This window comes from Trachemys scripta, chromosome 2 (assembly GCF_013100865.1).
Source record: "Trachemys scripta elegans isolate TJP31775 chromosome 2, CAS_Tse_1.0, whole genome shotgun sequence".
NCBI classification, from domain to species: Eukaryota; Metazoa; Chordata; order Testudines; family Emydidae; genus Trachemys; species Trachemys scripta.
This window is the reverse complement of record NC_048299.1, coordinates 221,248,927-221,274,343: the sequence shown is the minus strand read 5'-3', so window position 1 is coordinate 221,274,343 and position 25,417 is coordinate 221,248,927. Positions and strand designations below refer to the sequence as shown.

At 41.6% G+C, this 25,417-nt stretch overlaps 1 protein-coding gene across 1 annotated transcript; it reads left to right on the top strand.

Annotated features, from left to right (window-relative positions):
* The first annotated feature begins 220 nt into the window (after window positions 1-220).
* Window positions 221-24,538, top strand: TTPA (alpha tocopherol transfer protein). Its single transcript, XM_034762994.1, has 5 exons — window positions 221-505; window positions 14,083-14,236; window positions 15,812-16,005; window positions 19,476-19,586; window positions 21,447-24,538. The coding sequence occupies exons 1-5, from the start codon at window positions 305-307 to the stop codon at window positions 21,621-21,623; spliced, it is 837 nt and encodes a 278-aa protein (XP_034618885.1). The 5' UTR covers window positions 221-304; the 3' UTR covers window positions 21,624-24,538.
* The last annotated feature ends 879 nt before the right edge of the window (window positions 24,539-25,417 follow it).

The window sequence follows — 25,417 nt, the reverse complement described above, 5'->3', positions numbered from 1 at the left end:
CTCACTTCATCAGACGCAAGACTTGCTCCAATACTTCTGTTGGTCTTAAAGGTGCCACAGGACCCTCTGTGGCATCCAGGTACTAGCCCCCACTCCCATGAGATCCCTCTCCTGGCGTCAGCAGGCCCTGCAGGGGTTAAGCCCTCGCTGGCTGGGCTCTGGGGGCGGGGTGGAGTGGGCGCTCCTGCGTCCCTGATTCGCTCTGCCTGTTTTGCAATGGGAAGCGGCATGTCCGTCCCACGCGGTGCGGGGGGCATTTGGCCGCCGCTCGCCTCCGCTGCGGGTCCCTAGCCCTACAGCCCGCATGTCTCAGGAGTGGCCGCCCGCCCCGCCGGGGAACCTGAACGAGCTGCCCGACCAGTCCCCGCTGGTGGGAGCCGCCGTGACCGCGCTGCGGCGCCGAGCCGAGGCTGACCGCAGCCAGCACTGGCCGCTCGCTCTCACCGACTCCTTCCTGCTCAGGTTCCTGCGAGCCCGAGACTTCGACCTGGCCCTGGCTTGGAAGGTAAGGACGGGCTGGGCACGGGGCCCGAGGCCAGCTGGTCTCCCTGGGGCTGTAGCGCCCTTTCCCTCTGTCCCCTGCAGGGCTGCAGGGAGCCGGAAGGTGCATGCCCCAGCTGCTGTGTGTGATCGCTCCCAGGTGTGGGGAGAGCAGTGCCAGACGCCCGGCAATGCCTGCTTGTCTGCAGCGTGAGCCCTTCTGGTCTAAGCTGCTGGTCTGTCTGTCAAGTGCCTAATAGCTTGTGTAGGCACCCGATAAGTAATGCACAATAATGATAATACAGACACTAATCCCTAGTGGGGAAAGGGTGAGACAGCTCATGAAACCCCACACCTGCGTTTTATGGGAGAAATTGGGGTCACTGCATTCCAGGAAAAATAAAGACAACACCCAAACTAAGGTTTCAGAGTAGCAGCGGTGTTAGTCTGTATCCACAAAAAGAACAGGAGTACTTGTGGCACCTTAGAGACTAACAGATTTATTTGAGCATAAGCTTTTGTGGGCTACATGCATCTGATGAAGTGGACTGTAGCCCACGAAAGCTTATGCTCAAATAAATTTGTTAGTCTCTAAGGTAACACAAGTACTTCTTTACCCAAACTAAGGTTTAGGTCCTGCTCCTGCCAAGAGCTCTCTGTGGGCTGGTTAGACTCTTGTGGCCACAGGGAACCCTGGTGTAGTTAAGGGGACTACTCCCAGTGCAGGAGCAGGGTCTCGTCTTGGTGGTGTAATAACTGAGTAAAGTAGGAGTAAAGGAAATAGTTGTAGCATTTAGTAGGGATTGGACTGGAGCAGCTGTTTTGTGGAGTTAGAATGTGGGTTAGCAACCAAAGCAGGAGCTGGATGCACACTTCCAGCATGATGCCAGAGAAGTGCACAGTATGATTATTAACGTTCTGTAATCTTACTTATGTAGCATTCAATACAGATTTAAATACCCTAACATCAGAAAGTGAAACACTTAAAGGGATGCCATTAACATTAAAAATCACATTCTTGTCTTACAGGTAACAGCTGGAGTTACTATAACACAGAGATTAGGAAAATAATATTGTCCTCTCTTAGTGAGTTTGTTCATTCAGTGCATTTGAATTCATTCAGTATATAGTGAGTTTCACCATTTTCCTGATTGTTTATGTGGTAATTACTTTAAAGTTTTTTTTTTTTTAAATTGGTAACAAGTTCAAGTCATCAGTGGCACTTTAAAGTTTCTCAGAGCCACGTTAACATATCTGCATTGCATATGTGTTGTATTTTAATTGAAATTGATGTGGGTGAGTTAGTATTGCCCAGCAAACTTTATATTTCCCAGATGTAACATTGCCTTAGGCTATGATTTTTCACTTATTAATATATCAGAGAATCAGTATGGCCAACTCTGCATGCTCAAAAGTCATGAGACAAGTCTGCTAAAAATCTTTTATATTTTGCATTCTATTTGTCTTCTGGGTTTTGAACCCTGGGAGCAGTGGTGGGCAGCCCACGAGCCGCACGCAGCCCATCAGGGCAAGCTGCTGGCCAGCCAACAGACCATTTGTTTACATTTGCACGGCCGCCCACAGCTCCCAGTGGCCGCAGTTCGCCATTCCTGGCCAATGGGAACCGCAGGAAGCGGTGATCAGGCCTGCGCCGGCCCCGCACTGCTCCCGGAAGTGGCCAGCATGTCCAGCAGTGACTCATGGGGAGGAGGAGGGAAAGTGGCTCTGTGTGCTGCCCTCGCCTGCAGGCACTGCCCCCGCAGCTCCCATTGGCCACAGTTCCCCATTCCTGGCCAATGGAGCTGCGGGGGTGGTGCCTGCAGGTGAGGGCAGCGTGTGGAGATTCCCTCCCCCACCCCCACCCCAGGAGCCGCTGCCGGACATGCCAACCGCTTCTGGGAGCAGTGTGGGGCCAGAGCAGGCGGGGAACCTGCCTGAGCCACACTGTGCCGCTGGACTGTTAGTGGCCGATCTCCCAGGTTTGGCTCCAGGAGGGTTGAAAACCCTATCATGATCAAGTGGTCGATCATGGAGCTTCTACTGGAGATCCACTGTCAGAGGTTCCACGATTGACCAGTCAATCGGGATCTACTGGTTAGTGACCACTGCCTTAGAGTATTCATGGATTTGCTGCTTCCAAAGAAACAGTATACCTCAGCTAACCAGATCTACTCCACTCAGATCACTGCTCCGCTTAACTCATAGCACTTAGATATGTTTATAGTGAAATCAAGAAGGAGTTTATTTAACAGGACACAGAGATTCAAGTAATATTGGAAACCATGGTTACATATTGGAATGTAGATGTATTGGAAACATGGTTACATATAAAATAAAATCATAACATTTATCCTAGGGCCTAGACTTAATTAACTAGATATTCCTATGTCTTGTAGATTAATGCTCACTCCAAATCCTTGCAACGCTTTACAGCCAGGTTGGCTGGGAGCCGCTTTTCATGATCAAGCACACTGTTAGCTTGCCTCCTCGGTGAAGAACCCCGTGTGTTTCCTTGCACACCAAGATATACCAGAACAATCATTTGCCTTTATTCATAAACAGGACACCCTCCTGCTTTTGTTTCATTTTACAGATTTCCTCTCTTGTAGATTTCATTATCTCTTATTTTGACTGTGGCTCAGTATGCAAATGTGCATACATTGTGAGGGATACAGTACAAAAATAACCAGACAGAGAGATAGGTGTCTGTTACCTTCTTCCAGAAAAGAACATTTCCAAGGTATATCCCCTCTAGTGACTGCTTTAACTCCAAGACTTTAAGAACATAATGTTTAATATAGATACATAACTCTTTAAATATTATCTATACATACATTTCTCAATGATTGACAACCAGAGAGCTAGGGGCTCTGAGTAGAGACTTCACATGCCACCCCTTGGTGAACTGTTATGTATATATCTGACTATGGGGATCTCTGTAAAATCCCCTGTACCCTCTGCCACATCAAGGGGCCCCTGGGTCACAACATGTTCCACAGAATTCCCCCATGGCTATGGACACTCTGGCATCTATTTTAACCCCTTTGGGAACAACATGGCAGGAAGACAAGGAACGCAGACTTAGCAAAGGAATTTCTTAACCACAGTCCCTTTTACTCATAAGAAGCAGTAGAGAGTGCTCCCCCACAGCCTGATCTCACTTCCCATGTGAGTCTGAGGTCTTATCAGCATTTCAGGCTAGGCAGAGTCCCTCCTGCCTTCTCTTTGTCTCCAGCCAGCAGTTCTTGATGTGTTGGTGAAGCAGTCCTTCTTAAATACAGTCTCTGTCCCCTTTGTCCATGTCCTAGGCTGAGTAACTCCAGCTCCTTCCCCCAGACAGACTTCTGTGTAGTGAGTTCATTGCTCTGTGGTGTTGAGACAGCAGTTGAGAGACCATCCAAACGTGATGGCCCTAGATTGTTCTGTGAAGGCTTCTTAGTCATAGGGCAGGTCTACACTTAAAACACTGCAGTGGTGCAGCTGTAGTGCTTCAGTGAAGACACGCCTAGTTAATCCACCTCTGTGAGAGGCGGTAGCTACGTCGACAGGAGAAGTCTTCCCATTGATGTAGCACTGTCTGCACTGGCTGTTAGGTCAGTATAACTGCCTTGCTCAGTGGTGTGGATTTTTCACACCCCTGAGGGATGTAGTTATACTGATGTAAGTTTATACTGTAGACCTGGCCATAGACATTCAGTTAGGTGGTGCCAGGGGCTGACACCTGTCTGGAATGCAGCATAACGGCTTGTTAAGGTTAGGCTGTTTTTCCAACACAATACAAAATGATGATCAACACACAAAATGGGAGTCATAATTCAATTCAGACATATCCCACTCTGTCACACTGGGCATGTCTGAAAATTTGGGCCTAACACATTATGGAAATATTACTAAAGGAAGATCAGTTAGACATTGGCAAGGTAGTATATTTTTAAAATAACTGTTTATAATATACTCATTGGAAACTTGGAACAAAAATTTTATACCAATTATTCTTCCATACTCTGTGCTCACTGGCTATTGTAGGGTTGCTCAGGAGTACTGGGCTGCTGCTATTTTTTTTAATTAGAGAAAACCCAGGCTTGAAGCATTTAATTTTTGGTGGAAAAACCCATATCCAGGATTAGCGATGTTAAAAAATCCAGAGGTGCATCCCATTAAGCCTGACACCAATTATTTCATATGTGGTCCTGCGGAGTTATTACAAAACTTTCTTTTCTTTCTTTCTCAACTCCTTTTCCGTGTACATTGGATCAGAGGTGCACGTGATTCTTCTCCACTCCTTGTGGTCCATAGCATGGGCTCATCACATGTCTTGTAGTTCCAGTTCTTTCTCTCTTCAAATTTCTCTTGATGGAGTCTTTCCATCATATCCTCAGTCTTCTACGTCCTGTCTTGCTATCTCTTCCTCCTGTGCTTTCCTTGCTGGTCACTCTTCTCCCATATCCAGCCCACCTCAAGTGTGTGCTGTCCAGCCTATCTATCACTGAGAGCTCCGAGTTTATCTTCACCCTAATTTCTTCCATGCACACTGTGATACAGGGTGCCTGGTGTAGCCCTCACTGGAAATGCCAAGGTCAGGGCAGGCTGCAAAAGGGAGGGCGGACACTCCCAAAACTGGTGATTAACACTAAAGTTAAACTCTTCAACCGGTCACAAACTGTGCTTCTGATCCCCCACGCTGGTTATCAAGAAGCAAAAAAAAAAAAAAGAAATCACACAGTCCCCTTTATTGCATTCCAGTACTCTGGCTCCCATTCAGCACCTAGGTGCAGTAAGGTGAGGTTATTTTAAAACTCTGCTCACATATACAAAATGTTCTTCTGACCCCAAAGGGCCAGCCATGTTACCAGGTCAATATGAGTTTCTATCTTACCCAAAATACCGTGCTGCCAGCCAGTCCTTTAGCATCTAAAACTAAAGGTTTATTATAAATAAAAAAGACCAAGAAGAGAATTTTAAATGGTCAAAGCAATCAGATACGTACAAAGACTTCAAAGTCCATATATCAGGTTCTTAGCAGTAATGGTGAGTTTGCTGACTTGACAGTCTCTCTGGAACACATCCACTGCTTGGATGGGTCATTCACTCCTTTGTTCAAAGCTTCAGTTTGTAGAGAAGTTACAGAGGTAAGAAGCAGGATTGAAGACAAGAAGCAGGACTGAAGACAAAAGATGCAGCTGCCTTTTATAGTCTTTTGCCATGCAGCCTGTATTTCCTTTGTTCCAAACACAAGCTGCCCAGCACATGGCATGGAAGCTTTAAAGTTCTCGGTCCACAGGCATACCACATGCTTTGCTGCTGACTCAGAAGGTATTCCTCCTGGTTCCTTTCAATGGGTTCATAGGCGGCGTGTGAACTGCTGGCTGGGGGAGGCTAGCGCCCCGCCCCACCCCTTCCACCTGAGGCCCCACCCCTTCCTCATGCCCCAGAACCCCCACTACGGCCACCTGCCACCGTCCCGGGCTGGCTAGTACCCGCAGCCTTCTCTCCCCCCCGCCACTCCCCTCCCTCCCCCCGCATCCTGGAGCACCAGGTGGGAGAACGCGCAGCGGTGCCACTGCAGCCTCCCCAGTGCTGGGAGGGAGAGTGGCGTGGTCCCAGCCCCCTGGAGCCCAGGGCACTACTGAAGTGGGGCCCTGGGGGGCGGAGTGTGTGTGGGGCTACCACCGCCTCCCCCAGCCTTCCCTACCTGCTGCCCATGAATGGGTTCATTGTTCAGTTGATGTCCCTTAATGGGTCATCAAGCAGGCGAAGCAGTGTTGATGTCAATCTGTTTAAGGGTGTCATCCAGAAACACAGCACAAGTTTGGAAATACAGATATACCCTACATATCTATAACTCATAGGTGATACAAACATATAAACAAAATTATCATACTTTGCAAATTGTAACATTTTTGCAGATACCTCACATGGCATATATGGTCAGAGTCCTGGAAATTTTATAATATCGGTTTCAACAATATCCTAAATTGTCCCACATATTCCATACAGCATCATACACACTCTGCCTACATTCTACTTGCCTGCCATTCTTCACCGTATATTATTTTTTGCTACCTGTATCTTCTTTTCTTTCATCTCTGTAAGAACAAACACACACAGCATACACTTTTACATTTTTACTTTTACTATTACAAAACACTGAAACAAATTCAATTAAGCAACCCAGCTGACTCCCAAAACCTTAATCTTGAAATGCTGGTGGAACTGTATGTCCTGACCACTCAAACACAGATTCCAAAAGTAGAAGAGAAGGTAACTGAATCGCTTTCGGTAAAGGATTGCAAGGGTAAACCTGCATGAGTAGGAAGGGGTTGACTCAGTCTAAATGGAATATTGGTAGAGATTTGTATTCCTTGGGCTGAAGAGAGAAGTCCTTTGACACAGAAAAGATTAAGCACAGTCAGGGCACTGAATATGCAATATGGCTTGAATACACAAACAAGGAAGTTTCTTCTCCTATGCAACTTCAGAAAGACATGCTGGCAGGATGGTAACCTACTGGGGAATAACACTGGCAAGCAAGGGAGTTGTACTCTCATTGACTTTGTTGACACCTGTGCAGTATATCTCCCTCCACCCTGAGGGAAATGGAGGCAGGGATCAGATGTTAATACTGCAATAATAATACCACTACTTAGCTCTTACAATGGTTTTCATCAGTATGTCTCAGACTGCTTTACAGAAGAGGTCAGTATCACTGTCCCCAATTTACAGATGGGGAAACTGAGGCACAGGTAGACTCAAACTCCTACCTGGATATATTTTAATGTTCAAATGGTGCACCTTGTCTATGGGATCCATGAAGGGACTCAGGTGTTGCAACACTGAGAGTCACAGCACCAAATTTTAGGTGCCTAGAAAAGTCACAGAAACAACAGTGCGATCCACAAAGCCTGAATTAGGTGTCTAGGCTCCCTATACCAGGGGTGGGCAAACTTTTTGGCCTGAGGACCACATTGGGGTTCCGAAACTGTATGGAGGGCCGGTGTAGTGTATTAAATTGCTCCCCGTAGGAATGTGCTACTTACGACTGCCAGTCCTGGTGCTCTGAGCACCAGGATTGGCAGCCCTAAGTAGTGGCCAACTGCTAGTGCGCAATAGCTGGGACACAATTTTTCTATTGCCTTACAGAAGCATCTGTATAACACTTTCCATAAAGATGTTGAAAACAGTTATGTTAGGACGACACGAATAGCTAAACTAATCTCCATGTCATTCAGAAAGGCTGGCAATGGGTCCATTTCCTGCTGTAGTCAGGGTTAAAGTTTCCTTAATCCACTCCTCTTTTTACACCTTCTTCCAGGCCATTCCTTGCTTCTAAAACTCTGTCGTTCTCCAGGTATGTCAACGGACCACCATTTCCTCATTCAACTCCCTCCTCAAGACATACTCTCTGTAGCCTGGCACCAATCCACCCGTGAAATAAGTGTTACCTTTACAAAAGCAATTTTGAGAGACCACCATCTTCAGATTCACCAGTACATTAGTGTGGGCCTGTATTGTCTATTTTAGAATGTATGCTCCTGGGGGCAGGGACAGAGACTTCCTCTGTTTTGCCCAGGGCTGAGGATACTGTTGGTTTCGAGTAATAACTATGTGGCAAAGAAATAAGCCCAGTATGTGTGATCTGATCTGAAGAAATTAGAGAAATACCATTTCCTTTTTATTTTCTCTTCTGGATCTTTTACTATTATTTTTAGATTGTAAATTCTTCTAGGGAGGGACTGTTTCTTCTTACGGCATGTGGTTGCATAGTTTCTACCATAATGGAGGCCTAGTTTTGATTGGTGCTTTTACCAATATGCTTTCATAATTGATCAGGGAAAGTTGAATTCAGTCATTTTTCATTTATAAATACACTGTTTTCTTTAAATCAGTTCTAGGTCAGACAACTGAATTCACACTCTCTGTGATTAATCAATAACTTCCTCACTCTTTGACATTCAGAAATCCTGGACTGTATCCCCGGCAGACCTCATGAAGACACTCATGATGAAATGGTTGGTTCCACAGACATTGGATTATGTTTCTGGTTAAACTTATTCCATTTACCAAGTTAATTTACATCCATGATCAGTTGCCAAACAGACATACAGTAGCTTATTCAATTAATAAATCAATATCATTATGTATTGAATTATTTTTCCCCATACAGTAACTGTTCCACAATCCTGAATGATTAGAAGCCAGTATATCTATCATGAACATCCCATCTGTTTTTCCTACAAACCAGATGGGAACCTGGTATTTTCAGGTTGCTTAGCCCTCTTATACCCACATTGACACCTACAGCTCTTTATAGCCAATATATAGACTCAGTGCACCTTCCCTTGACTCCCTTAAAAGAACAGATATATTTCCTTCAAAACTACCAGCAAGTAATTCTTGTACATGAGACCCTGAGCCAATTTATACCATGTTAAACTAGAGATTTATTTTAAAGATAACAGAGAGCTGTTCTTCAGAGCTTGTTCAACAAGAAGAGTCTGATTTTGCAGGCCTTATTCACATGAATAATCTTTAAACATGCAAGCAGTCCTATGCAACTTCAGTGGAACTACTCAGTAGAATAAGGATTAATTTGCTTGAGCAATGTTTGCAGGACTGAGCCTTAAATGTCTGCTGGAGATAACCCAGAAAGACCTTTAAAGCTAAGCCTACACTTCAGTTTTAGAACAGGAAATAAATATTTCAGGCATTTAGGCTCAGTTTTGCACCCCTTTCTCACAGTGAGTAGTTCATACTCCATGAGTAGTCTCATTAAAATCAATGGGACTGCTTACAGAATAAGATGATAGTCAGTGTGAGTAAAGGTAATAGAACTGAGTGCTTGGTAATTTTTAGCTATGAGTTGTTACCTTTGGTAGAAATAGATGAAAATTGCATCTGAAGCCATCTCGTGGCAGGCTGTATCTCGAGATGATGTAATTAATCTTTTTTTTTTTTTTTTTTTTTTTTACCATCTTTAGTGATTTATAGGCAAATGGTCAGGCCAGGTGTCATTTGACCTCCCTTATGTGCCATTAACATTGCAGGTACAAATACTGCTGATTTTAAATCACAGCTGCTGGCTGCTATGGCTAAAAGTATGCACTGGCGGGAACAGTTCTGCACTGGTAGGGGGATTGATGAGGTGATGGACAGAATTGTTTTGGCCCACAACTTGGTTCCTACCAGCAGTAGGGTTGCCAGGCATCCGGTTTTCCACTGGAGCGCCTGATTGAAAAGGGACTGCTGACCAGGCCATTAAAAATCTGGTCGGTGGGATCCTGGGGCCAAGGCAGGCTCCCTGCCTGCCCTAGCTTCGTGCGGATCCCGGAAGTGGCGGCCAGGTCCCTGCAGCTGCTGAACGCATGGGAACTGCGGCCAATGGGAGCTGCGGGGGTGGCACCTTCGGGCATGAGGGCAGCATGTGGCGCTTCCCTGGTTGCCCATGTGTCTAGGGGTTGCAGGGACCCCACACTGAACCCTTTCCCACACCCCAACCCCCTGCTCCAGCCCAGAGTCCCCTCCAACACCGAAACTCCTTCCCAGAGCCCGCACCTCCCAACACCTCAACCGCCTGCCCCAACCCCCTCATCCCTGGACCCACCCCAGAGCCCACATCCTCAGCCGGAGGCTGCACCCCCTCCCCTGCACTCCAACCCACTGTCCTAGCCCAGAGCCCCTTCCTTCACCCCAAACCCCTCATCTCAGGCCCCATCCCAGAGCCCACACCCTCTCCTGCACTCCAAACCCCTTGGCCCCAGCCCGGTGAAAGTGAGTGAGGGTGGGAGGGAGCGAGCAATGGAGGAAGGGGGAATGGAGTGAGTGGAGACGGCCTTGGAGAAGGGACAGGGCTGCAGGGCAGTTGGTGGGGCAGGTGTGTTCAGTTTTGTGCGATTAAAAAGTTGGCAACCCTAACCAGCAGCACCCTGCTTTTCCAAGTTTGATTCTCTCATGAGCAGAACCCACTAGCTATGTACAATGGTTTTCTTTTAATAGAATCCTTAATTATTGAAAATGTGTGCGCAACTCCTAATAGAGGGGAAAGGGCAGAAATGAAAACTAGATTTTGGGTTTTTTTTTTTTTTTTTTTTTTTTTGGAAAGATAAATGTTTTGCTGCTGATTCAGCTTCTATGTATGAAGGACAACAGAAAAAATACATAGTGTTGCCAGTTCATGCTGTCTGGTTATGCAATTCTGAACACTTTGTGCCAGTCAGTGTTGTTTGTAAGGGGGCAAACGGGAAGTAAAATAATATCAAGGTCTGGACTGCTGTTTACCAGCACAGTGAACTTCTAATCACATTACTCTATCAATTACCAATAGCTTCTATTCTTGCATACCAAGAACATTAAAGAACACCCCTCAGAAAACTTTCTAAATATTATTGGCCTAGACTAAGAGCTAATTTATATACTTAATTAAAACTCTTAACAGGTAAAACTGGGTTGATTGTGAATTGTTTGGTTAAGGAATGATCATTTAACACCTTTTATACAGTGTTCAAGAAAGACTGGTTGAAGTCTTAAGCCACTCCTAAATAAATCATTATAGGGTATGTTAAGAGTGGAGATGTACATGACTGGTAATCTCAGTATATCTCTCCATCTCTTCCTATCTGTTTTACAAGTAGAGCTGACACATGTTGGGTCTTTTCAACCAGTTTCCTTCTAGACAATTTATTTAAGACAGCCTTCAAATAGCCTACAACTTTATGCAAGGAGAGTGGGGAAAATATGCTGCAAAAATACACTGTTTGTTTAAAAAGACAAGAGCAACTTGAAAGTAGAGGAATGGGTAAGAGGTCAGTAGTCACAGTAAATATCCATCCTTAGCTTGCCACATGATAACAGAAGAAGAGGATTAGATTTCACTTTGACTCTTTCATAGTCTGCCATTCAAGACCCTGGAAAAACTGGTTAGAACAGAAAGAGCCTTGCATGGAAGTGAGAATTTGGAAAGCTGATACTTTGTTCTATTTTATTAGTTATTAGAAGTGGTAACTATCTGTAGCTATGTTACTTGGTCTCTTGAAAAATGGGGTAACGAGAGAGATCCAGTCGTATGTTACTTTGCTACGGAGAAAATGTTTGCTGTCTTTGAAAATGTGCTGATGATTAGATTTGTCTTGCTGGTCTGAGAGCACTAATAACAAAATAAAAAAAATAGTAGTAATTATGTAAGGCCCTATCCTTGCTACCATTAGGATTTAAAGCTGGCTAGCTTCGTTTTTCTTCGGTTATTTGTGAAATTAGCCCCCTGACTCCCTTAGGCTTCTAAACTGAGATTTTCAAAGGATCCTAACTTCTGGGGTTTTATTTTTTTGAAAATCTTAATCAAAGGTTTAAGTTACTTGGTTAAGATCACCAATCAAATTAATGACACAGCCAGAGGTAGAACTCTCAATTCCCGGAGCAACCAGAAGCAGATACTGGTTGTCTTATTCAAAGGAAGCTTTCTTCTGCTCTCCAGAAGCCTGTTTTCTTTTCCTGCTCACCTCTTCACAATATCAGAAATAAAGTGAGGGAAGTGGTGGTACTCGGTAAAACCAACGGCTCCTCTGCATAGCAGAGCTATTCTCTTAGTAGCAAGTAAAGTTCAGATTTTCAAGCAAGTGAATTTTATTGTAATGCATTCTTTTATTCTAAGGGAAAATATCCGATCAGATTTGGAAATCAGAACTACTGCACCATCAGTTTAATTCTCTGAAGGAAATCATGAAATTATGGATAATTCCATTTTCTCCAGCAGGATCTAACCTCAAAAGGCAGCACTTTTTAGCTAAGTAACTCTTCTTCAGAACTACAGAATATCACTTCTCCACATAGCTCTTTTGCATCCTTCAACAGTTCCAGTGTATAATGCTGCCCAAATCTGTTTTGCTTCCATCTGAACAACAGTATTTATGTTCCTTACAACAGACATGATCTCTATTGTTTTGGCAATGACAGACCGCCATTATTTCCACTCTCAAAAAGCATGTCTCTTACGGGCAATCAGAAAGAGAGAGACATCCATTGCATCATTATTTGATTCTCTTTGTTGCCATGTAGGCATTGAGCTTCCATCATTTCTCATGGTTATGTCAAGAGCAACTAAAAGTTACACATGGCTTTGAGCATATTGAACTTGTGTAGGACATGCCCTATAAGGAATGGTAATGTATTTAGGGTGTCACCCATTTTCAGATCCTATATTTTTTTTGTAGCTCCATAGGGTACTTTTAACTCCATATGTGCTAGCAACTGTGACAAATAAGATATGTGCTTGTTAGATCAAATGGAATTGGTTCTGTTGCTTGAACAAGTAGTGAAATTGTAACTGAGACAAGAAGAAAGGAATGAGTTAGTAGACATGTTGTAAACAAGCATAAGTGGGGAACTGAGTTAGGTACCAAACCTGAAGCAGACTTCTGTAAATCTTCACATAGAGAAATAATGGAAAATTACTTTCAGATGAGCATTATATTGCATATAGAATGGAAATGTACTGGAGCCAGGAATCGTCTTGCAGGTGTACAGGAAATATTAGCCACAAATGTGACGTTAACATGTGATTAGATAAGGTAAGTATGGAAACAACTGCAAAATGTAATAGGCAAATAAAATATTGTAAAGAAGTGGGATATAAAACAGAGTTGTAATCAGTTTGGAACAGACACTGTCCCCAGAAGGGTGAGTTCTGTTAATGTTTGCCTTTCTTTGTGTTGATCTATCTTCACTTAATAAAAAATGATTGGGCTGAATTATCTGATGTCTCATTGATCAATAATCTAATCAACCTCCTCCCCAGGATCTTACCTGGAGAAACCTTTATGTCTTTGAAAATGTGCTGTGGATGTGCCAATAGTGACATCGCTTGAAATGGTACAATGATCAGTACAGTGGAATTATTAATAAAAGTTTGTGTCCATTAAGATGGCTTCATACCTTTTGTTTGGGGAATTCCTCTTACGAGATGTGTAAGTGTTTCCTTAGTCCAACATGCCCCTGTTTGAGCCTGACACAGTATCAAGTTAAATAATACTAAGGAAGATTCAGTTTAGAAGCCCATTTCTATTTATTTTGTGTAGTAAGTTATCCTATTGCCAGTATTTTCTGTCTACCACCGGGCACTGAATGGTGATTACATTCCATTAACAAATTGATTCGGTTCTAAATTCACTGTAATAACTCAGGGCAGAGAGCGACCTAAGCATCATTGTGGATCACTCAATGGAAGCTTCTGTTCAAGTTACAGTGGCAGAGGTCCCTCTCTCCCTCCTTCCAAAAGAAAGTGTTGATTGCCTGATATTTCATCTAACTAATGGGCAGTTAGGCAACTATTTTAGGCTTTGTTGCTTCTTCCTCTGAATCTGGTACTGGCCAGCCACCGTCAGAAAGAATTCTGCTCTATGGTGTGATCCAGTCTGGCAGTCTCCCTGCTCCTAAAATTCGTTTGTTGAAAGTAAAAATAAAATAAGGAAGCATTGGAATAAAGGAAGTTCTAACATGTCAATTTTGTGACTTGGACCCATCTATCCAAGATGCCTTTTTTGCCTTTTGACTGGATTTTGCTTCCCATTTCTACTGATATTCATTTGACAAGAATGCTTCTCTTGTCCCCAGTTATTGAAGAACTATCACAAGTGGAGAGCTGAGTGCCCAGAATTAAGTGCAAATTTACAGCCTTCCTCTATTCTTAAGCTCCTGCATGCTGGTTACCATGGAGTCCTGAGATCAAGGGACCCAGGTGGCAGCAAAGTTCTTATTTATAGAATTGGTAAGTAACAACTCTTCTCTATGGCCTAGGCCTTGCCTATACATTGTTTTGTGTATTGGTATAACTCTCTTGGGTAGGGGTGTGATTTTTCTATCAAAATAATTAAACAGTACAATCCCTTAAAATGGCATATCTTATTTCCCTCCCCTGTGGATATAGGTGAGCTAGTAAAGCACCACCTTCATACTATATAATGTGCCTACACCAGAAGGGGAGAGGGGAGGTTATATTGTTTTAACTATTCCAGGTTAGATTAGTACAATATTTGTGTGTAGACCGGTGCTTATTCATACTGGCTGGATGTGAAAACAATGTTCGTCTGAATTAAGTGCCAACTTCTGTGGCAAGAGTTAGAGACATGTTAAGGTTCAGCATTAAGTCCAACGTTTTTGTAATGTTGGGTATATGCCCGTGGGTATTTGGATGCCTATTTAAGAGTCCAATTGACAGACACCCAAAGGATTTTCAAGACTGTTTGGCCACACCCAAGTTGCCTGAATGCTCTGTATGAAGAACCATCTGAGGCCATGTGGTCTGGTGGGTGGGTTCCCAAATTGTACTTTCAGAAGGTGCTCTAAAGTTATTCAGTGACATAGCTAAGCCAGGACATGCAAGTTAATGTGCTCCAACAGCAGACCCTCGTTGACTACTTTGTGCACCGTTAAAATAACATACAGATTAAGAACCCTCACATACCCTTTGAGAGCTATACAGAGGGAAAAACCAGGATTTTTTGAGGGCTGTCCAGATTAGTGTATATTGCAGAGAGGTACTCAGATGGGAAATTGAACTCCTGAAGCACTTGATTAAATGAAAACTCTAGTGATAGCCATAAACCTCATTAATTTGTCACTATTTACCTATGAATATTGATCACATTTAACATAACTGGATAAAGCGGTGTTCATTTGCTGGTGTGTGTGAGAGACAGAGAAATAGCTGTCTGCCAAATTAATTATTGTATTTAGCACCCCAGCATTATTAATTATTCCTATTACAGTGGTTCCTAGAAAACCCTGACAAAGATCAGCTCCAGACTGTGCTAGGTGCTAGAGACAAGTAACACAAACCTTGTCTTCACTAGGAAAAAAGGTGTATTTTAATGTGTTAGCTAAAATATGTTCAAATCTTAGTGTAGACAAGGCAATTTCTCATTTTAACACATATTGATTGAGGTAAATCCTAGCTATTGTACTGTGGAGCTTCAGCCAGTAATTTTCCAATTTAATTACTACTGTCACTGCCAAACCTAGAGGATTCTTGAAGCAAACATTGCAAGATTCTTTTCTGAAAACTTCTCGCCAGGTTCCCTACTGATAGTAGAAATGAATTGCAGAGAGTGGAATGATCATGCAGGGTAGAAGAAGAGCCAGAGGGCTGTAGAGTAAGTAGCTTCTGCACTGACAAAATTACTTATTACAGAACAGGAGAGGGCTTGAAGGAGGAAAAGGAGATGACTTCACACTCCATATTGCTGTTTACTCATTTTGTATTTGAGGAGTGCATCCCAAAACAGTGGGAGTATATGTTTACAGAGTATCTGTGTGGTAATGCACTACAGTCTTTGTTCTTCAGGACAATGGGATCCAAAGATGTTTACAGCATATGATGTGTTTCGTGTAAGTCTTATCACATCAGAGCTTATTGTAAAAGAGAGAGAGACACAACGGAATGGAGTCAAGGCTATTTTTGATCTTCAAGGGTGGCGATTTGCTCATGCATTTCAAATCAGTCCAACAGTGGCCAAGAGGATTGCTGCCGTGCTCACAGTAGGTTTGATGCTTAATTTTAGTTTCTTTACTGTAATAGCCAAAATGTTTCTACTCTAAATTATGGCACCCTTTCCTTTTGTGTAGGGCCTTGTCATGGTAACAGAACTTGAAAGAACAAAACAGTGCTATTTAGAGCTATTAGAAGTGAGACACAGCGATTTAAACCTAAACTTTATTTGATTTGCCTTCAATTTGTTATAATCAAGTAGTGAATATGCTCCAGATTCTAGTTACATATTTAAAAAGTCAGTAAACTCCCATAAGAACTCAATAATAATAATAATAATAATAAAACCAATAGCTAATATTACATAGAGATGAGCCAACTAGATAATGTCTGGCTTTGGACTAGCGAGGGTTTGGGTTTGAGTTTGAGGCTGAATCAGAGTTATGTCATTGATCTTTTGGTGCAGCAATCTCAGCTTTTCTGATAATATTTCTAACTGAGAATTTCATGAAACCAAGCATCACAGAGCGTCTGCCATCTTAAATAGGGGAATTCTCACATGGTTGGTTACTCTTATGATGATTCTGCCATCTTGGGCAAAATCACACTCGAATTGCTGTTCTTGTGAGATATTTCAGCTGCATCTGAACCAATAAACAGGTCCCTGGTAACTTGTTTTGGGGGTGGGGAAAGAGGGTGCCTGGTTAAATCTAGGGATTTGGATCTAGTACCCCCCCATGCCAGAAATTCTTTGGATGTGAGGTGTCTGCTTTTGGATTTACCCTTTGTTTTTCAAACATTTAAAAGTACTACAAATAAGGCAGTGGAGAAAATAAATCAAAACTATAAATTGTGAGTTGTACTTTTTATAAATTTTAAGCTTATTTATTGCAATTCTCTATCTATTCCTCTCATCATTTTCTAAGTTGGTTTGACATTTTTCACACAGAGGTTTCTTCTGCTCTTGCTTGGCAGTTCAGGCCCCTTTTTGTCACTGTGACATTTTAAAGTAACATGTTGTTGGCCAAGATTTTAAAAAGTTAATTTCCTAAATCCATATTTAGGAACGTTTAGATTTAGGAGCCTAACTTTCAGCTCCTATTTTTTTTAAACTTTACTGCTATACAGAATTCATTTTTTTCTCTTGTAAAAATATGATCTTGCACTGCATGAACAAATAAGAGGACGCAGAGAGAGAGAGGTTAATTGAAATGTAGAAAGGGGAAAATAGCATCAAAATAATAGTGTTGCCTCTTTTTGACCCAAGCAGTTAGTCCAATTTCAGCGTGCTGGGGATGTTCTAGTTGGAAGCAAAAATTGATAGTCTGGTATTCTCTTTTTGTTGCAGTCTTGTTTATTTACAAGGAATGTACAAAGTCCTGCTTCTCTGGACACAGAAAGAACTAAGAAAAAGAGAAGCGGTTTCTTAGCTTCCAGTCCCAAGCCTCATTAGCTAGCAGACCCAAAAGTTCTCTCTAGCTTTCCCAGGGTAAACACTGCTCCCAGGCTACTGCTTGGCTTTCTTAGGCTTTGTCTACACTAGCACTTTTGTCAGTAAAACTTTTGTCAGTCAGGAGTGTGTGTGTGGGGGGGGGGGGGGATCAAAAACACCCCTGACTGACAAAAATACCAATGTGGACAGCGCTATGTCTTTGGGAGATGCTCTCCTGCTGACATAGCTACCGCTACTCGTTAGAGGTGGTTTAATTATGTAGGAGAGCTCTGTCCCGCCGGCATAGAGCGACTGCATGGAGCTACACAGTGCAGCTGTGCTGCTTCAAGGTCTGTAGTGTAGACCTAGCCTTAGTCTTTTGCGTCAGGCTCTCTCTCTGTTCTTATCTGTTCTCATTTTATGTGTATTATCTCACCCACCTGGTTACAATACTTGTGGTGCTAGTTTCTGGGCAGATTCTGTTAGGCCTGGTTTTAGGTGTGGCCTCTTAAAATAGCTGTAAGAAACACTTCAAGTGAACGATGTGTTCACGCATCAGCATGTTGGAGAATTTAACCAACTCATACAAGGTTTATTCCAGCGCATAACAACAGTAATTATGGGTTTAATCATGCCAGATACTGAGAACTCTGACCTAATCCAGCAAAGCACCTATGCTTGCGCTTAACTTTAAGCAAGAGTGTAGTTCTGTTGAAGCCAGTGGGATTACTCCAATGCGTAAAGTTGAGCACATGCTTAATGCTTTGTTGGATCAGGTCAGAGTGCTCAGCACCTGGCAGGATCAAGCCCCAAAAGCAAAGAGTTCTGAAGAGCATTTCATTGTTATGGACTACAGCCTAATCTGAACTGTGCAGTGCCCAGAGCTGTGGATCTTGAAAAATCTGTTACCACAGATATGGGCAAAAGCAGATTTTTTTTGGTGAGATTGCACAATTTTACAAGATTAGAATCTGATGCTTAAAGTTTTGATCCCACTGTTTCAAAAAGTTCCTAAAAACAGTTATATTTAGCAAGCTATTTTTTAATTCAGATAAGAGTCCATCAGTCTGGCCCTACCCAACATGATAAGAATATAAAGGCTAGTGTGATATTCATGGAAAAAACATTTATGATCAGTATCTCCACTTCACCTCTGGAAGAAGTAGAAAAATTGTAGTCAGCAGAGCTGTAGCAATGAAACGGGGCATGGATGGAGGCTCTTCTCCCTCTAGTGCATATAGTTATGTTTCTGAATGCTGGACATGTTTCCTTTTAGCCTCTGAAGTTATGGCACTTGTCTAATAAATTTTCAATCCAAGTAACATTTAATAATCGATAGCAGTTGTAATTTTTTTTTCAGTTCCCCAAGAGTAAAAAAAAAAAAATTTCATCATAAGGCTGACCCTATATTCCCAATTCAGGCAAAATTCCCACTGACTCCAGGTTTTGGCCCTAAATTACAAACCTTATGCATTTAGTTTTCTGTAAGTAATGACTTATATTTGATTTTTAAGACTTGTTTTCCTCTTTTTACAATTTTTTTTTATAGAAAGGATTTCTATAAAATATTATAAAAAAAAAATGTACTTACAGCATAAGTTTGGACTATTTTAAAAATAAACTCTTTTGCAAGCTCAAGTCTGGCTGATCTTCCCCTCACCACCAACAGATTAGCTTTCAGTACCCTCTTTGAGAATCTACCACTTGAATTGCCAATTGAAAATCCTTCCTGACTGGCTGTTGTGTAACTGTGTAGCTCAATCCCTGTTGCACAGAACTAGAGGTCTGCAGCAAGACAGAATCTAATCCTAAAACAAATGCTTCCTGTGCATTACCTCTGTGCATAGGTTTTGTGCTCCTTGGTAATGAAATGACTCTTCCTAATGCAAAGAGAGGAACATATGTAGATGTATTTTCTTATGTTTAGTGTCAATGAAGTGTAAACAGTAAATACTCCAAAGTGCAGGAATGTCTTCACTGTCTAGAAAGCAAGGGCAAGAGGACTGCCTTAACCTGTGTTCAAAAGACTTCTCAGACTTCCCCACACGAATACAATCATGCCTATGATGTTTTTTTATATGTTTGCAGGATTCCTTTCCACTAAAAGTTCGTGGCATCCACTTGATTAATGAGCCTTTATTCTTCCACCCGGTCTTCGCTCTAATTAAGCCCTTTCTCACTGACAAAATAAAGGAACGGGTGAGTGAACATAAATACATATTTCTTTTCTTCTACAATAACAACTTCCATTTGGACCTGGGTCCTGCAGTGCCTGAGCATTAAGTAGGATAAATGAGTTTTATACTTTCCATTTCTGTAGAACTTTCACTAAGGGACTCTTTAAGCACTGTACAAATGTTAATGATTTCAGAATTACAACACACCGGTGAGGTTGGTTTTACCACCATTTTTACAGATCAGGAAAACTGGAGTACCAAGAGGCTAAATCACTTGCCCAGTGTCAGACACCAAGTCTGCATAGAGCTGAGCATAAAACCCAGGTCTCTTGACTTTGCTTCAAATGATAATTATTACTCAGTGGGAACTGACACTGCGCTTCTCCAAACATAATGGAAGACACTAGTCTTGCTCCAAAGAGCCTACGCTGTAACCCGAATACAGACTTATGGGTCAGGCCAAAGGTTCAAATTTCAACTGATGCAAAGTTGTTTTTTAAAATAGCTTTTGAGTGATTTTAAGTGAATTCATAGTTGTTGTTTGTTTAACTTAAAATCCCTGTTATTTGGATGTAGCGGCACATGAAGAATTCCAGCAGGATTGCTCTTGCATGGCAAGCAGCTGTGTGGGAATGATTCCAGGCAAAGTAGGTAGGAGTGACTCTGATTAATGGAGGGACTAGGCTGAAGAAGGGGAGAAAAGAGTGAATGAGAGAATAGAGAAAAGGTCAAAGCTGATGGGGTGGAACAAAAGCAGCTAGGGGTCAATAGTTACGGCCAGGCCAGGGATTGTGGGAAGTGACTAGCTGGACTGGCTTCCCATTAACTTCAAGAGGAGGCATTGCTCAAGAAGCCCTGAGCACAAAGGCACTTAATCACATGTTCATTTTATTGTGCTTTGATACAGTAAATCTTTGTGTCATACACATTTGCAGAAAAGCCTGTTTAAATGTTAAGAACTCTTACAGTTCGAATAGTCCATTAGAATAAAATCTGCAAGGAAATTAAACAGGCATTTGGTGGGAAGTAGTGCATGAGACTTCAAAACAGCTGTAATAAGGCACTGGAGAAACAAAAACAAAGCTGTTCTACTAATAGTCTTAAAAGTACAGGCTCTGCATCTGATGTTTCTAACCACAGAAAAAGCCTTTGAGATGCTTGAGATAATTACCCCCTTTAGAAATGTCATCAGGTCCAGCCCCCTGTGTTGACACAGGACTAAGTAAACCTAGACAACCTCTGACAGGTGTTTGCCCAACCTGTTATTAAAAAACTTCAAATAATCCTCAACTTCCCTTGGAAACCTATTCCAGAGTGCAAGTACCCTTATAGCTAAAGTTTTCTCTAACATCTAACCTAAATCTCCCTTGCTGCAGATTAAGCCCATTACTTTTTGTCCTATCTTCAGTGGACATGGAGAACAATTTGCTGTCCTTTTTATAACAGCCCTTAAACATATTGAATGGGAAGTGAGAGGGTGCAGTACTTGCATGATCAGACCCTTAGGACTGGTCTAAGCACAGCGTAAATGGGGTATACAATGCACACCCCTAACTGAAATAGTTAAATCATGTAAACTAGGCTTTGGTTTCTACGTTTGCAGCAGCATGAAACACAAGTTGCATTTCATCCTGAACTAAGCAGCAAATAGCAGTGAATTTGGGAGCTTTAGGAGAGTATAGTGAAGCTTATAGTGAACGTACATTAAAAGTAGTGAAGATACCATGTGTTAGTGAAATCTAGCTTGTGATTCAGTTCCCACACCTGAGGTTCTTGCCTTTCCAATGTCTTCACAAACCACTCTGGGATTCAGATGGAAGTAAATGTATGTGTGTATTCTGAAAACTGGAAAGCCATTTTGAAACAGCTTTTCTTGTTTCAGGTGTATATGCATGGGAGTAATTACATACAGAGTCTGACGCAACACTTCCCAGCCAGCATTCTCCCACAGGAATATGGTGGCGAGGATGTCTCCATTGAAGACCTTTCCCAAGAGTGGACTGACTTCATAATGGAATCTGCAGATTACCTTCAGAGTATTTCTCTGGTTTTCCAGTGAAGCAACCACATTAAAAAGTAACATCTCAGTATCGAGGCAATTCATTAAAACAGAGAGCTGCGGTTAATTCCTGGTATTATGACTGCAAGCAGAATGAACTTCAATCTAAAATTTGTCATTTAGTTTTGACATTACTTTAAATGGACCAGTGTAAAACTTCTGGTAGATCATTGTTGAGGGAAGAAATGCCCCATTTGCTGCATTTTTATATTTGCTTGAAGAGGAGATCAAGTAGTAGTTGCATCTCAGAACTAACGGAGAGAATCATGAGTTTGATATTTAGAGGGATAATATGCAATACTGTTTGTAACAGATTATATATGTGCCCAAAGGCTGGATAGTACTGCATGTATGATACTGCAGAGAACAATATTCCACTAGATATGTTCTCATGGAGCTCCAATCTGTGAGGACTCAATACAAACTATATGCTCAGCTCTTGCATTGTAGCTGCTCAAGTTGATGTGCTGACATAAAGAGCCAAATGATTTTGAGAGCTGCAGGGCAAGTCTGATGTGGAGTTACAGTCGTTTGGCTTGGAAGCATGTTTGTACAAAGTAGTGATTTTCTTAGGCTTAATGTTAGCAGGGAATGGGGCTGGTCTTTGGATTGATTCTCAGGGAAATGGATTTCCAGTCAATTCGTGAAGCTGAGCTTGCACTTTGGATGAAAACTGGTCAGCAATGGTGGAACATTGATGTGCCAGATGCTGCTATGAGCAGCACATATCCATGTGGGCATTTAAGATCGTAAGCTGCTCACATTGTAAAGGGACATTCAACTTGGAAACTATTAAAAGATAATGTGAATCACAAAGAGGAGAGGGGTAAATGGATTAACTTAACTTTGAAAAATGATTTTTCTTCCCCTGGCAACAGATGTTCTGTTTAGATAAATTTCAAGGCAGCTCCTGTGAGGTGCCAAACACCCTTAACTCCTACTGAAGTCCTGTAGAAGTAAAGGGTGCTTAGCAACGCCCAGGACTGGGCTCTTTGTTTGAGGGGAAGAAAGTAGGTCTGGCTTCATGGACTTGAACAGGGAAATAAACTTGTCATGTGGTTTCAGTATTCTCACTGAATACTGCTGCTGCGAGATGCCAAGCACCTTCCTTTTTATTCCAAGAGATGCTAAAGGTATTTAACATCTCCTTTGCCTGGTCATTTTGCTAGGCGCTGGCAGAAATTTTTTGACTTAAAAGTATTTGATGTTGACCCCGATTTCTCTTTAGCCATTACAGGCAATTGAAAACTTTCCCGATGTCTTTACTAAAAGGAGTTCTTAAAGGGACACAACCAGATACAAATTATACCTTTTAACAAAATGATATATTGTTCTTACCTGTGTTATACAGCAATAATATAGATTATTTAAACTGAAAGGATTTAAACAATGAATGTACTTTGATTTTTTTTTTTTTTTTTTTTTTTTTTTTTTTTAGCAGACTAACTTCCTAGCTCTTATTTCTTATGGTTTTTGACAAGGCAGGAATTGTTTGACATTAAACATTGTATTAAACAGCTCTTAATGATTCCTTATGGACCCTAATGTTAAAGCATTTATAAGAACAATGTCTTTTGTAAAGTTGACTCAAATGTTTATTTTCCTTCTCCTGGAATCATCAGTAGATTTGATATTTTATACGAACTTGCTATTTAAAATGAAGAGGAAGGGAGAAACTAAGAGTACCCTATTAACAGATTATTAAAGTCTTCTGTAAGATTAGATGATCAATGGTACTGCTCAGGCTGCTTCAGCAGCAGCAAGAGCACTCTTAAAAGGTAGTTGTGGTGGTGTCAATGCCAATGAACAGAATCATTTTAAAACTACAAAGCCAACATGGAAATAAGAATCTGTTTCCTCACCCCCAGTGCACAATTTTTCTTGTTCTCCTGGACACCTTTGATCTATAGTTGATAAGTTTTAAAACATCTTAACCTTCAAATTGTGATCAAAAGAATTTGTCATTATACTTTCTTGTCAGAGGTTCAGCTTGCGGCCTGATACGATAATAGCCTCAGGGAAAGGAACTTTGGAAAGATATTTCTTCTTGTTTATAGGCAAACAGAAGAATTACCACACTTGGCAACTTGTACAGTGCACAGCTACACTAAGCTACACAGCTCAAATTTTAAACTGCTGGGAAAAGTTTTTCTAATGAGAATTGGAAGCTGATGCTCTTTAGTATATTGCTTGAATTTTAGATCTTTGGAAAGAAACTCCATCAAGAAATTGTTTGAATTAACTGAAAATGTAGCACTTTCCTATGAAAACAAAACTTTGTATTGTAGCTATTTTACCTGGCAGAAACAAAATCTATTCTCAGTTATAAATATTCAGCCCTGCTTACTTCATTTGGGTCGCATGCCTGGAAATGAAAGTAAAATTTGGCTTTGAGAGGTGCTGGGCTTTGGTTTTGTTTAACACTAGAGTGCTGAACTAAAATTGTAACCATTCAGTTAAAAAAAACACCCCAAACTCATGTTAAATGGTATTGCGAATGCATTTCAGGTATTGGCACCTCTACTGTGGTGCGGGTGTGATTTACTTTTCTCATGGGACTCTTATTTGGTTTTTAATGATTATGCCTATTTTATCACAACAGAGTGAACTGTACTTAGGAGTAATTTGATTTGGGTCTTACCTCACCAGTGAGTTTTGTAAGATGGGTGGAAGGGCTATTATTTTACACCCACAGAAGGAAGAGGAGGAACTTTGAATTGCCAAGTACACATATCTTCTTCCACTGTGATTGAAGCAGGAGTGCCTCTTTAAAATACTAGCTTTCTATAAAATGCTGATGCAAATATAATTTGCTACTGACTGTCAGCACACTGTAAAGTAAATTCTTTTTATAATTTTGTACATCTTATAATACCTTTGTATTAAAAAAGAAGTAAACTTAATATAACATTCTAGATGGATCATTCAGTCTTGTTTGTCTGTCTGTCTTAACTTTTTATTAAGAAAAATTTACAATTAAAGATTAACATACTATGTCAAACATTGCTTATTATTTAATCAGGATTGGGTTAATATTCAAAGAACCTGCTAAAGATTCTGGCTTGCTGGCTGGAGAGCTATCCTCCTCCTCTGAGTATGGGAAAATGGGTGACCAAATTTCTGAATCCCCTTTTTGATGCTTCTCTTATGTACATACTTCGTGTGAAAGCTTTTGCATTTCCAGAGGAGAAGTCACACTTTTCCAGTAACATTCAATACGAAGTCTTGTTGCTAACAGTAAAAAAGGAAATGAATTTGTTGCTCTGTTTGAAATGTAGAGCCTCTCCTGGAGCATTAAGGAAGCAGGTAAGCTCTGGGAAGCTGGCATTTTGCGATAAGATGAATCTCTTTAATAATCTTCTCCCAAAATCATCTACCTGGGCACAACTACCACATGTGCAAGTATATTCCCCTTTTCCCACAATCCCTCCACTTATTTGTCTGTTTTTAAATGCTCAGGAATTATTATGGAATAGTGTACGCATTCCTTTCCCAAGTAGATTCTCTTTCTAGCTATTGCTTGCAATGTTAACAACAAAAGTAGGTTGTCAATACAGGTTCTAGCAAAATGCATATGGAAAACTGAAAAGTCCCCTCCAACTACTGTACTATATTAACTGAGGAATAAAGTTGTCTTTTCAGTTATGGTCCATTCAACTGCCCCTTCAAATGGCATCAAGAAGACAGAGATAACTTCTGCACCCCAAGTGAAGTCATTCAGGTCCCTTAGAAATAAGGTTTGCTTTTCATTGTTTTGTATTTAAAACAAGGTGCTCTGATATACAGACACTCTA